Source organism: Penaeus vannamei, chromosome 6 (genome assembly GCF_042767895.1).
Source record: "Penaeus vannamei isolate JL-2024 chromosome 6, ASM4276789v1, whole genome shotgun sequence".
Taxonomy (NCBI): domain Eukaryota; kingdom Metazoa; phylum Arthropoda; class Malacostraca; order Decapoda; family Penaeidae; genus Penaeus; species Penaeus vannamei.
The window spans coordinates 7,828,623-7,843,622 of record NC_091554.1 but is presented as its reverse complement, the minus strand read 5'-3'; the positions used below and the strand labels follow the sequence as shown (position 1 = coordinate 7,843,622).

The window sequence follows — 15,000 nt, the reverse complement described above, 5'->3', positions numbered from 1 at the left end:
TCCTTTACTTCCTGTTAATTTTTATAGATACTTTGTACAGGGAAAGCATATTTTTATTTGATTTTGAATTTAGTGCATTGAAAGCACTCATCTTTTCTTCTGCTTACACAGCGCACGGAAAGTGAAAGTGGCAGTGTGGAACTCAGAGATGAGACGCTAATTTGGCCCTACAAAGAAGAGTTTGGGACGCGATTTCGAGTGCATTTTGAGAGCATAAGATTCAAGTTGCAAGCACCACTGGACTCGGGGGATGGTCCTCTGTCACAGGTGAGCCAGGGTCAGAGATTGTTTTAGAGGTTGCGTGTTGTCACATGAACTGGTGGTGTAATTTCAATACATCTTTTACTGAAAGTCTTTTTTATATATGTTTTATGAATTTAAAAAGATCTTACAGACTAATTCTCAGCATCAGCCTTTCCATTTCTCTCTGGGCACTTACTGGTCTTAGTCCATATATCTGATCCATATGTCTAGGAGGACGCATTGGTTAAAGACTTTTCTTTTTAAACATAATGTCAAGAAACCTCTTAGTCTGCCAGAGGCTCTCTCTAGCCTAGACTACTGTGTCGCTATATTTCCTCTCCACTGAATGTGTTTGTCTGTATGAGCTACCCTAGATATATATATTATTCCACTACCTCGAGCACTTTGCTTTGTACATGTATCTTTGTGAACTGAAGTCTGCTGTTGAATATGACCTATGTATTTTTCCTGTTCATCTTGAGTCCAACTTTTAGACATTACTATCATTTTTATTTTTATTATATACTACCTGTATCATGATTAGAATCATGATCATTTTTTCTTCATTTACTATCATAACTGTCCCAGTAAGGAGCATCACCACCACCTTTATCACAATCCTCACTATACATTCCAGCTGGAGCCATACATGACCTATGCTGCCATCTATGATGTGAGTCAGGGCTGCAAGATCTCCGAAGACTTCCACTTTGACCTGAACAATCCCATGGTGCGCAACCTCCTACCCAAACCCAAGAAGAAGGGCGATGAGGCCAAAGAAGGGGCCGGGACTTTCCCCCTTTCCCTTGCTGGTGTTCCTGAAGAGTGGATTGCACATCCCAAACAGGTTGGAAATGTCTTATTGGCCCGAGTTGGTTCTGTTGGTGAGAAATGTCGGGAGGGGTAAATTTTCTTTTTTTTCTTACTGTTCAAGGGATCCTCAGTGATTGTTGTTTGGAAACCTCTAGAGGAAGGAAATTGTTGAATTTGTTTTGTTGATGCTATTTGATAAAAAGAACAGGTTTTCATGATAGGCATAGATTAACTACATACATAAAATGTCTATGATTAAAGTGACTTTATTCTCTTTAATATTTTTTGCCATATATATATATATATATATATATATATATATATATATATATATATATATATATATATATATATATATATATATATATATATATATATTTTTTTTTTACTTTGATAATACAAACAACAATTTTATATGTGTGGTGGAGGGAGAAATAAGTACAACACAGAAGAGAAAAAATTTCACAAATATAAAAGATATATTCAGACAAATATCTTTCCATTTCTTGCAGTCTGTGATGAGTGTGCTGAGACCACACACCGATGTATTTCTGGTAGTAAAGATTGAGAAAGTGTTGCAGGGTTCCATCAGCCAATCTGTGGAGCCATACCTAAAGAGTGTTGATTCCAAGGGCATTCAGAAGCTACAGAGAGTCATCAAGACATGCTGCCAGAGGTCAGACTTTGTATTTTATTTACCTTTTTTATTTATTCATTTTTTGGAAGTGTATGTCAGAATATGTATTTTAACCCCTCCTGCTAAACTGAACTATGCACTGGGGTTTGCTTGTAGTCAGCCACTCATGCATGGAATTAGAAGCTTGGGGAGCACATATGTACCCTGCTCTATTAGTGCTTGGCTACAGCATCTACAATTTTCTAAACACAAAGCCTGAACCCCACATTTGAGGGGCTGTGGCTCCTGAACTGTGGCACCCAGAGCCAAACATGCAAACATTTGCTTAGAGCACAAGTTGGAGCTGGCTGACTGCCTATGGTGTGTATCTTTACCAATCAGCATTTGGATTTGGCTCATTGTGGCAAGAATAGATACATTCTGTCAATAACGGGTTAGGTTTGTTTTATATGTCATTCCCATTAAATTTTTGGAAAACATTATTTTTTTTTTATGAAAAAGGTTGAGTCATTGTTTTCTCTGTTTTCTGTGTCTTAAGAGTCATTCATATTCAAAATCAAACTATTTATTTGGTCTTGACAGTTGAATTCATTTGCTTCAATTTGAAACAAGATTACACAATCAGGCCCTTCTTGGACAATACAAAATAATATAAAGTTTATTACTAATATTTCAAGAACATCAATAGTCCAGGTGAGAGGATGGGCAGGTGGCATTTATGTGATTTTTTAACTTGATGTGAAATGTTAGCCATTATGAATGGCTTATAAAAGTTATTTTTAAAACATGAAGATAAGCAATTCAGTCATACAAGTTCAAGAAAGAAGTTTTTCCAAAGCTTTCTCTTTGAAAGCTCTGGGAAAATTGGCCATTTTCAACTACAAGTGACTGCCCTCCTTCCTAAATGAATCTGAGGTATACCATGGTTTGTCTTTCTCATATATTTAAAGCTGGAAAATGTGTGCTCATTTTGCTATTCAAGCATAGGAAGTAAAGAATTTTAACATCCAAAAGCTGCTTTTTATGAAAGACAATCTTGACTGTTATGAATATTAGAATTTAGATAAAAGCATTCACAGTGAACAACCTAAAGGTTAAACATAATTTTTTCCAATAATTTTTTATGTAGACATGAACATAATTCCCTTTCTTAGGCTAGGGGAGTATCGTATGCCCTTTGCCTGGTCTGCAAGGCCACTATTCAAGCACAATGGAAGCCTTGACACTGAGTCTGAGTTCCCGGCAATCTACCGCTGTGAGGAAAAGAGGCTCGGTGAGACAGAATTTGTGAAAATGTTAGCTGATTATCGCAAACCAGAAAAGATGAATAAACTGACCATCGTACCAGGAAGCATCAATGTCAAGATCCTGCCCATGGAGGTCACACTGCCAAGTGAGTAGATTTCACAAGTATGCTGTGATTTTAACTGTGATCCTAATAAACCACAGATGTAATTTGGTTATAGTAAACTGCAGTTCTTTTGTGATTTTCACAAACAGCAATTTTAACTGTGAATTTAGTGATAACTAAATTTTGATATGATTCTAACAATTATTCTAATAAATTATGATTCTAACTTTAGTTTTAAATGTGGTTGAGACCTTGTAGCACATAGCTAGATATTCTTTATTTTAATTATTTTTTCCAAACTGTTATTGTGTGCATAGAACTCATGAGGCAGGCAAAGGAAGTACAGATAGTAGAAGCCAGAAATGGAATTTATACTTACAAAAATACTTATGCCAAATGCTTCTAGATTAAAAATGAAGCATTGTCTAATTTATATTTCTTTCTACTTTATATACACAGTATTTTAACCTTGACAAGGGATGCTTTCATGATAAGTCATGTGAGTTTTGAAAATATCTTTAGTCTGAGGAACTGAAAGCAACTCGTACATAGTTTTTCTTCTCATTGGTCAGTCTTATGTGCATATTTTACAGAAGTGTGTGTGTATGGAGGGGGTATGCTTACCTGTGTGCATTTTTATACTGTGAAAATGCATGTGTGTGTGTGTTTGTGCCCTAGTGTGGTAGAAGCAGTAGATTGTCCAACATCTAAACTTAAAAATTTATACATATTTTTATACTCCAACCTGGTGACTGTTTGTATGTATGTATGTATATATATGTGTGTGTATGAATGTATGTATGTATATATGTGTGTATGTATGTATGTATGTATGTATGTATGTATGTATGTATGTATGTATGTATGTATGTATGTATAAGTGAATATGTATATTTGTATGTATATATGTATTTATGTATTTATACATTTATTTTCATTATGAAAGTATATAGTTTATATCTGCAGCTGTCAAAATAAAGATGAATGAGTCTGAATGTGAATTTTAGATAAGTCATGGAAAAGATCTGTAGAAAAAATAAGATTAATTCTTTTGACTGATTTTGAAAACAAGAAATATGCACAAAGTTGGTTTACGATTGTTTTGCCTCTGTAAAAACTGTGTGCAATCTGCCTTAACTCTGATCACTGTCGCAAGGCATGGCCCACTGGCACTGGATACATAAACTGTCCATACTGTTTTTGGTTTTATTAATTTAGTTTGTACACAGATGTGTTTACAATTACTAAGTCATCATAGTCAATATCTAGGCCTACTGATCTTACCTGTTTCTCATCTTGATTTTTTGTAAGAAAAAAAAGAAGAATCTATTACTGTTATTGCCAAGTTCATTATTGATATCATCATTGTTGTTAAAGCTTTATGGAGAATGATAATAGTAATAGAAACGAAAACCTTTCCGAAATTTCCAGGAATGGGCTAACCAAGGAAGTCTGTTAGGCATGATAATTGACTCTTTGACTCTAGATCCATCTGTGCATGAACAAAATGGATAAAGCAAGCAAGGGACTGTGTGTTTGTATATGCATTCCTGGCAACAATAATTTTTAAAAGAATTATTTTGAGAACAAGTTTCTGTAACTGCTCCATTAAACACGTGAACACTAAATATTGTCCCAATACTGTTAGAATTGCAGAGATGGAAACACCCACTTTCATGCTGTCATTGTGTTGTTCATTTTAAATTAATTTGCGCAGCAGAATAAATGCATAATACAAAAAAAAGAGCTGGTACAAAAATTCTAAGGAACTGGAGCTTGTTTCTGCATCATTTTCAGGGTAATTAAGCTTGTATCCTTCCAACTTGTGGATAAGAAAGTTGATCTTTCCAAAAGGAGATTGCATTCATGTGCATGACTTTTTTTTCTCCCATTCACATCAACATGTTGGTGAGGATACATAATCGTGTATTTTCTTTCACCATATTAATAACAGCTTCCCTATATGCATGTACCAAAAGCTATACATTTTATTATATCATTCAGTTTGATGCTCCATGTGTGTGATGCCATTGCTACATCATCACATATCTCTAAAGATTTGAGAAAAAGGGATTAGGAAATATGTAGTCACTTTCATCACATTTATTGAAACCCCAACCTTAGTCTTCACCTGATGTCAGTCTCTTGGGTAAACAAAAGAACCTTCATAGATATTCAGTGATGTCAAAGGGACCAGAGAAGGTGTGGTTATGCTTTGGGCCTCAGATGATGTATAATTATATATGAATTATCTGTCTGCCTCTCACCCAACATATTTATCAAATTGTTTAAGAAGCTAACATTTTCATTAACTTTGTTTTACAAATTATTCTTCCCTTGCTGGTGTTTGCAAATGCAACACTCATGGTCAGTCAATAACTGACTCACCTGACTTAATGATTAAAAGGTGGTTTACAGGTGAGGCACTTTCTTGCATCACAGGGCAGTGGTTTATCTCTTCATTCCACATAGATTTCACATAGATGCTGTGAAGTATGACTTACTGTGTACTGATTTTTATTAAGAAGAGAAGAAAAAATGGATAGATTCATATGCTAAGTAGAATTATTATTGTTATACTTATGTATATATATATATATATATATATATATATATATATATATATATATATATATATATATATATGAATATATATATAAATATATATATAGATATATATATAGATATATAGATATATATAGATATATATAGATATATAAATATATATATAAATATATATATAAATATATATATATATATATATATATATACATATATATATATAAATATATATATATATATATATATATATATATATATATATATATATATATATATATATATATATATATATTTATTTATTTATTTATTTATATATGTATATACCTGTATATACCTGTATATACCTGTATATACCTTTATATACATATACATACAATTATACATATATACATACATATCTATTAATTGTATCCAGGAGTATAGATTTTATCAGTTATTTTGGATTTATCCAGTGTTTCAGCTGCCATTATTTTATCAATTTCAGATTCTCTTACACCCACACTGGAGCCTGTCAAGCCTTTCCCAAACCCTCCAACACATGAGCCCACTGTGGAAGTGCAGGAGTTCTCGGGGCGACACATCGATGATATCCACCCCTATGTGAACTACAGTAACAACTTGTATGTGTACCCTCACTTTTTAAATTATGAGAACCAGAAGAGCTTCAACAGAGCGCGGAACTTGGTGTGCACTGTAGAATTACGAGACTCAGATGCAGAAGGGGCCTCCCCCCTGCGTGTCATCTATGGCCGGCCAGGCTCAGGGGCACAGACTACACAGATGGCCACTGTGGTACTGCACCACAATACATGGCCTGAGTGGGGTGATGAAGTCAAGATTAAGCTGCCCCACAACCTCACCTCGCAGCACCACCTCCTGTTCACCTTCCTGCATGTGGCCATTGAGGCGGCCAAGGCGGGCAAGAAGGACGTACCCGTGGAGACAGTTGTGGGCTACTCATGGCTTCCTCTCTCATGCAAGGGCAGGATTGTGACGGATGAACAGATACTCCCTGTCGCTGCACACCTGCCTCCAAAGTACCTCTCCATCGAACCCCTTGGCTTGGGGAAAGGGGTGAGGCTTCTCTATATCTCCTTTTAGAATTATATGGATTTGTTTCTGGTTTAGGGAAAGATTTAAGAAAGGAAAGAGAAGGTTATTGATATTTATTTTTTTATTGTATGGCTTCTTAAAATTGATTTCAAAGGCAATGAAAAGTTTGTGAGGGTGAGAGCATTTCCTGTACTTAGTATTCACAACTGGTCCTTGAAAATGTATAGATATATATGATTGACTGGTAAGATTTCACACACTCCCACAGCAGAACCAAATACGATATACATTCACACTGACAGTTATAGAATACTTTAGAAAAAAAAAAAAAAAATTAACAGAGACTGTTCCATCCTCAGTTTGCTGGCCCAGAAGTGCGTTGGGTGGACAGCCAGAAAAATGTGTTCAAGGTGTCGATGCGCTTGGTCTCCACGGTGCTCAGCGGTGACCAGCACCTCCATAACTTCTTCCAATCAAGTGCCTCCCTCCTACCCCCAATAGGCAGCTCTGGGGGGGCCTCGGCAGCTTCGAGTCCCAGATCCACTCAGCCAATGGATGTGGAAACGCTCAAGAATCTCAAGGTGGGATGATGTGCTGTCTTGAACTTTTATAGATATGAAGTCTAGATTTCACCTCAAAGCTCACTTTTTATATGTCTCTCTCATCGTCTGTGTATCTCTTGGTCTATATATCTGCCTATTTACCTACCTATCTATCAATCTATTTATTTGTTATTTGCTTATATATCAATCTATCTACATATCCATCCTTCCATCCATCCATCCATCCATCCATCCATCCATCCATCCATCTGTCCATCCATCCATCTGTCCATCCATCCATCCATCCATCCATCCATCCATCCATCCATCCATCCATCCATCCATCCATCCATCCATCCATCCATCCATCCATCCATCTATCCATCCATCCATCCATCCATCCATCCATCCATCCATCCATCCATCCATCCATCCATCCATCCATCCATCCATCCATCCATCCATCCATCCATCCATCCATCCATCCTCTATCCATCTATCATCCATCCATCCATCCATCCATCCATCCATCCATCCATCCTCTATCCATCTATCATCCATCCTCCATCCATCTATCATCCATCCACCTATCTAACTAACTGTCTACCTAACTATTTCTCTGTCTATATATCTATCTATTTGTCTATCTATTTATCTATCTGTTTGTTTATGTCTGATATTTTTTAAAAATTGTTCCATTGTAATTATATTTGGCTACAAACAGCAGTCTAACAATAAGAACAACAGTGGAGTTCATAATGATAGTAATAACATAAGTATGTGTCTAGTGCTATGTTTCATTCCCTTTTTTCCTTTCAGGCTCTTCATGCCCTTGAAGTTGGCTCAATAATAGCCTTTCTGCCTACACTCCTAAACCAACTTCTAGGAGTGTTACTGAACGCTGGTGCTGAGGTTGCGACAAATGTGACACGAGTCTTGGTACATGTCATAGACCAGGTGTATGAAGCTGGTCGAGATGATATACTGAATTCTTACATAAAGGTAGTGTGTTTTGTTTATATGGCAGTTTGGGTAAATGATGTATAGAATTCTGACACTGAAGCATTATATTTATATATACATTGAGGTTTTAGATATCAGAATTCAGAAAAAAAGTGATTTATAGTATTTCTCCATTTTTCACCCATTTTCAGGCTTCTTTTCTATTGCACATGAAGAACACCTCATTGTGTCATGTTGTTCTTCATTCTCAGATTTGTCCTTATTGCCTATTTTGAGTTCAGAAGGAACATGTTATAGTAATGCCTTTTGTTTATATCTGTAACCCATTGGATCCGGATGCTTCACTGCCATCATGTGGCCCAATATACAAGCATTAGGCTTATGTGAGCAGGTGTGCAGCTTGTAGGCCAGTAGTAAACGAAAACTTGTTTGCAGTGACAAGACTTCATGCCTCCTCTTTGCAGTATTGTTTTTTCTTTTTCAGTAAAAGTGTTTTTAGTATTTTTGACATTTTTCATTGTCTATATTTGTCATTTGATGTACTCTATCCAAATGGTAATAAACTGTTTTCCTTGTACACACTCCATATGATCACTCTAGGTAGTTTATAACTAAGTGAAATGATAATAACAATAAGTAACAGTTTATTATTTGTGTCTTTTAATTTTTTTTTCATAATATTCCATTTTCTGTAATACAACCTGCACCGCTGGTCATGGTAAGCAGTACTTGGATCCTGGGCATGGAAAGGGCAACCTCTCTGGAACTGATGCTCTCTGTCATGGCTCATGGACATTACATTCCACACTCATTGATGGATATAAAGCAAAAGTCCCTTCCTAAATGACAAATAAGCCTGATCACCCTCCAAGAGGTTTTTGCACTTGTGGCAAGTCTTGCCCGTCACCCTGGCCTTTAGCTGAAATGCTCACGGTGGCAAATTTGTGTCACCCCAGCCCACAGACAAAATTTCCCAAGACTATGTGCACATCACCTGCCCCTCCAGCCAATTTTTTCACAATGTGTGGTCATGTCATCCGGATCATAGTTGTTAAAGTGATTTTTTTTCTCTCTTTCTTCTTTTGCCAAGACACAAGTATTACATTTTAGCCTGGCTAATCTGGGTTCCCTATTCTTTTGATTTTTATTGTGTGAAATAGATATGTCATTCCTCCTAAGTTTGAGACATTACCATTCATCATATGAACAGTGATTATTTAATTTCTGCTTTTCACACCTCACTCTTCTTCTTTCTTATATTCCAGTATGTCATGAACATTTCATCCCATGGCCGCAAAACTATTCACGAGGAAATGTGCCGATCCCTTGCGCAGCTTCTCCAACCTTCCAACATGGATCAGTTGACCACCAACAAAATCCTGAAGCACAGTCAGTTCTTCTTTGCTTTCATCGCTCGCTCGATGGCACTGCATTTGCTCACCACAGCAAGAATAAAGGTTTGAGAGTTCTTCTCTTGCCATAAAACTTTATATTTTTAATCTTTTTATTAAATAGCTTTTCTGAAAGGTAAAGATGTGTTGATGTGTTTAATTATATGTTTTATGTTCTTTATTTTTGATGTGTTAAAAGGTAAAAATTGTTTTGGTATGCCTAACTTTGATTCATTTAAAAAAACCTCATTATTGTAATTATGATACTAACCCAAAAATTAATTCCTTTCCTTGAACAAACTCAAATTTCCTGCAGATGGTTCGCAATGAGAGGTTTAGTGAAGAGTACCAGGCAGAGGTCCGTTCAGTGGTTGAGCTGGTGGCCACTTACATTGTGCAGCATTACAAGGAGAATCCGGTGGAAGCCAGAGCCGCTAACATTGCACTGGCCCACTTCCTGAAGGTGGGACATTATTTTTTTTTGTTGAGGTGGATACATCTTTACAGTTGTTATTTTTAAAAGGATATTGTTAGCTTTTATTGTCTTTTCATTTATAGATGTTGTTTATAAGTGTGTTTTTACAAGCATGTATATATAAAGATGTGCTCATGCATATGTGTATGCTCATGAAAAAGCACACACATACACACCCACACCCACACCCACACCCACACCCACACCCACACCCACACCCACACCCACACCCACACCCACACCCACATCCACATCCACATCCACATCCACACCCACATCCACATCCACATCCACACTCACATCCACATCCACATCCACATCCACATCCACACCCACATCCACATCCACATAAGCATCCCCCGCCCCCCACACACACACACACACACATACACACACACACACACACACACACACACAGAGTGGTTTCGTTTCACTCTTTTTTCTTTTTTTTACATGGCTTGCTTGAGAAGTCACCAAGGAGTCAGTTACTAGTCCCATCTGACTCCATCTATTCACTTATACCATAATTTTAATTTTTGTTTTTATTACTGTTATTATTGTTAATAATGTTATGATAACAATAGTGAAACCAGTAATGCTAACATTGTTTATAGTGAAATTGATGAGAGGAAGAATTTTTTTTCTGAAAATACAAGAATAAGATAGAGCAGTGAATTCAGGTTAGAAAAGGAATTGACTCCCAGATGGCTAGGTGCTTGTGAAACCACTGATGTGTAAACAAAATTCTTAAAAGAAAACTATAATGGATAGTACATGTAATTGGCACCATCGGTTTACTTTTAAGAACTGCAAATCCTCCGAGCCATCTTTTACATAAGTTGTAAAAAAGGCCTAATTGTTTGCTTCATTGAGGCAAGTATTTGTTCATGTCATTTAACTTATCGGATATCTTTATTTTGATTTTACGTATGCATTACATAGAGCATTATTAGTAGTGCTTATATGAAAGGAAACGGGGATAGATTACCTTAATCGTGCAAATAAAATCCATATAGTATAACATAATTTTCATCATGTGAAGCAGTGTATAACATGTAGATGTATTTAGTAAAAAATGATTGGACGTGATGAGCATAGTAAATTGTGTGGAGTGAAAAGTGCAAAAGATGAGGGTTTAGCTGGATGGAATATGTCATACAGTATTGGAATCACTGCTTCACACTCATTTTGCTTTAAGAAGAAGAAGACAAGGAACATGACTATCAATGGTCAGGGAAAGGAGGACCTACAAAGGGTAAGATGATATAGTGGGCGTGATTAGAGGAAACTTGCCAGACAGGACCAGATATATTTATGAACACTTCAGCAGTTTCATTGACAATGAAAAAGAACAGGGAAAAAAAGCACACCAGATTTTGACAGGTGTTTCATGATTGTGATGAATTAGATTGGCTATACAGGACACTGCTGGCCACAATCATGGCAATTAGGACTTCAGGGCATTAATTTGTGATGAACTGTTTTTTTCTGCATAGCGCTGCTTGAGCATGATGGACCGAGGCTACGTTTTCAGTCTGATCAAGATGTACCTCGAGCACTTTAGTCCAGGAGACCCCATTGTGCTGCACGTGTACAAGTTCACCTTGCTGCGTGTGGTGTGCTCGCATGAACACTACATCCCCTTGAACCTGCCTGTGTTCAATACTCCTATCAGCGTTGATCCCAAGAAAGCAAAGCTACGTCATGGTGAGTTTCTTTGGTAAAGGACTATGTAGGTTGTTGATTGGAAGGTGATGGCTGTGGGTTTGAATGGTTCTGGAATATATGATGTAGACAAATAATTGATAAAAGGTTGATCTAGAGGTAATGCTTTGATATTAAGAATCTGATACTGATAGATATGTGTTGTTTTTGAGATGGAATTAGTTTATTTTTGGAGTATAATTCTACACTACTGTGTAACATTACAGGTAAGATATAGGTTGTAATGAATGCAATATAAGAATAAGCAATTTATCATTTTATGAACTTCAGGTTTTTAAGAAAATATTGATATTTGATATTTGATATTGTCCACAGGTACAGATGAGTTTTACCTAAGCACAGACTTCTGTTCACATCATTTCCTGGTTGGTGCTTTGCTGAGTGAGGTTCGTTCTGCGCTTGGTGAAGTGGGAGAAGTCCAGCGCGTAGCCATTGGTGTGCTGCGTGACCTGTTAGCGAAGCATGCATTTGATGATAGATACCTACAGTCTGTAAGTATTTCTTAAATTTGTCCAAAGGATTCATGATAGTTATGTGTATGGATAAAAATGTGGACATATATATTTGTTTATTCTCCAGATTAGTATTTATATACCTTTAACAAAGAAGAGAAAAGAATGGACCTTTCTTTTAGTGAGTATAATAAGATGACAATGAATCCCTTGATAGCAGACATTAGCCTCATATCCTGGATGGTGTAAAGTAATGGAATAGCATAGATAGAGATAATGTTACATCATATAGAAGTACTATTTTTTCTGACCTTTCACGGTAATTCAGTATTATTGACTTTATTTATTTATTTATTTTTTTACCAATTTTTTTCTTTCCACATATTCAGGGTCAGCAGGCGAGAATTGCGAGCTTGTACTTCCCTATTGTGTCAGTGCTGCTGGAGAATGTTAAGCGTCTGAGTTGGCCAGATGTCTCGACCAACTCCACAGGTTCTGCCTTGAGAAGAATGGATCCCAGAGCAAGTGCTAGAACGAGAATCACCAAGTAAGGTTACTTTATTATACTGTATAGATATAATGGCATGGTATTATACCAATGTCTTATTACTGTAATTATCATCATCATTCCAAATCCATTCTGAAACTCCAAGTACTCACCCTTAAAGCAGATCTGGTGGTGGCAGTGTGGATATGAGCAACTATAGCACTCCATCACGCAAGGGCTCAAGCCGAGTTGACGTGTCTAGCTTGGGCATCCGGGCAGACCCCTCATACCTGGCCATTATAGCTGGGCCAGGGGGGCTTGTGGCCAACCAGGTGAGCCTCGTCAATGGACGGTCCAGCTCAAGCCTGGAGTCAGAGGACAACCCGCCTTCTGCCACTGCATCGGATTTACCTGAGGAAGACTTGGAGGAGGAAGGCTCTGAGGATGTGAGGACTCACTCTAGGTGGGTGTATTAAAAGTGTGATTTATATTGAGTGTCTGGTGAATTATAATTGATTGATAATAAGACTTTACTGAATTACCAATCACAAATTTAGCCACCTGGATCCGTTTGGATAGTTCTGTTAGTGCTCATGGCAGAACAAATACTAAACATTACTCCTGTGCAGAAATGAATATAACTCACTGTATACCCTTATTGCAGGAACTTGAGTGTAGCATTTGCAGGAGAGAGTGGCCCAGTGAGATATGATAAACTGAGTCCAGCGGAAGTGCGTGATTTGCTGTTGTGCTTCTTACATACCCTTAAGCATGTACCAGAAGCGCATCTTGTATCCTGGTGGGCGACAATCAGTGTAGAGGCACTGGAGAAGTTTTTCACACTCCTTCAGTAAGCAGAGTTCATTGTCACGTTTTTGAGTAATGGTGGAAAAATACAAAATGAATTAAGATATGTGAACTGAACTGAGGTAGTTGATATTGTTCATTTTACATAATACCAGCTCACCATTAGATGTGGAATATGTTACCATGTTATATTTTCTTTGTATATTTTCATTCACCATGATATATATTTTGTTATATATTTCTCTTTGTATTTCCTTTTTACAGACTTTCACTTCATCACTTCAAATATAGTGGCAAAAGACAAATTGTGCGAGAGCAAGCCCCAAAGAGGGCCTCAACGCTACCAGCGAAGTTCCAGCCTCCAAACATAGGCCATAGGGTGTCGACTGCAACTGACAGCTATAGTGGTAAGAGGGTTTAACCTAATAAAAGATACTGGTATTGGCAATAATCAAACTGTTTGAGAATTGACTATATGATGATACATCTTAGAATAAGTAAGTATTTGTTAACAAGTAATAATATGTAAATACATTTAGGTTTTTTGTCAGTTTTTCTTTTTCACTATTTAACTTAGTGATGCCTGTACACACATGCCATATCCACTGTAATTTTAGTTTATTCATTTTGTTTACACTTTGATGGCTCCACAAGATCTTATTTACCAGTCATACTTGATGTCATCTATTTACTGTGTTCCTTGATTAAGAAAAAAAAAAATGTTTATTTTACTGCTAATTGATTTGATGCACAAGCACATTTGTAGTTATCTGTGCATAAACCCAATTCACAAAGCAAAACTGATGTAGATAATGCGATTACCTGGTGCCAATGGCTTAATACCACTAAGTAGGTATCATTTTTCCTCCTTTTTCTATTTCAGTGAGCAGCCATGAGGGTGAGGGGTGGCTTAAAGCACTACAGGAGGCCAACCTGGCAACAGAAGTGGGCCTCATTATCCTGGATGTGCTTGGCAACTTTACTACACACTGCCGTGACATTCTGACTTCTGATGGGGCTGAGGCCATCATGCAACAGGTGTTCTCTTTGCATCTGCTGTATTTGCAGCTAGGCCAGTCAGAAACCCTGATGAAGCATGTGTTTGCCTCTCTCAGAGCCTTCATCAATAATTTCCCGCGGACACTTTTCCAAGGTAAGAGAATGTTTATTAAGTGTATGTATTAGATGAAATTTGAGCACTGTAATGTAAGGGAGGAAGAGGGGAAGGAATGCAGCCCAGGTGACAAGAGAAGCACAGAATCCATGATGTTTTGTATTGAACTGGAATCTTCTTTAGACAGTATACAAAAAAAGGATGAAATTTACCTATTTGGTCTTAATGTTTGCTGTATTACTGTGGCTGTCTTCCATTTTGTACTTTCAGTTCTTCAGATCAATCAGCTTAAATTTCATGAGTGCACTTCATGTTTATTTTCCTTTGTTCCTTGAGTTCTTTAACTTGAGTTTTAGTATTGAAAGGATTGTTGGTATTCTTAAGT

At 36.9% G+C, this 15,000-nt stretch overlaps 1 protein-coding gene across 8 annotated transcripts in view; it reads left to right on the top strand.

The window, feature by feature from the left end:
• The window catches only part of Ziz (dedicator of cytokinesis protein Ziz), a 41,184-nt gene that overhangs the window by 9,319 nt on the left and 16,865 nt on the right, over nt 1–15,000 (top strand). For 7 of the 8 annotated variants that reach the window (XR_011398612.1, XR_011398611.1, XM_070122593.1 and 4 more), the window contains 16 exons: nt 112–267; nt 881–1,090; nt 1,569–1,732; nt 2,848–3,086; nt 6,091–6,680; nt 7,019–7,240; nt 8,021–8,203; nt 9,430–9,621; nt 9,872–10,018; nt 11,527–11,737; nt 12,071–12,246; nt 12,597–12,754; nt 12,876–13,157; nt 13,359–13,544; nt 13,766–13,908; nt 14,385–14,654. Coding sequence is in view for 6 of the 8 variants with exons in the window: in XM_070122593.1 (XP_069978694.1) it covers nt 112–267; nt 881–1,090; nt 1,569–1,732; nt 2,848–3,086; nt 6,091–6,680; nt 7,019–7,240; nt 8,021–8,203; nt 9,430–9,621; nt 9,872–10,018; nt 11,527–11,737; nt 12,071–12,246; nt 12,597–12,754; nt 12,876–13,157; nt 13,359–13,544; nt 13,766–13,908; nt 14,385–14,654 (3,529 nt within the window). In the remaining 2 variants the exon portion in view is untranslated. The remainder of the gene's footprint in view (nt 1–111; nt 268–880; nt 1,091–1,568; nt 1,733–2,847; nt 3,087–6,090; nt 6,681–7,018; nt 7,241–8,020; nt 8,204–9,429; nt 9,622–9,871; nt 10,019–11,526; nt 11,738–12,070; nt 12,247–12,596; nt 12,755–12,875; nt 13,158–13,358; nt 13,545–13,765; nt 13,909–14,384; nt 14,655–15,000) is intronic. The other variant, XM_070122590.1, reaches the window with a different exon arrangement.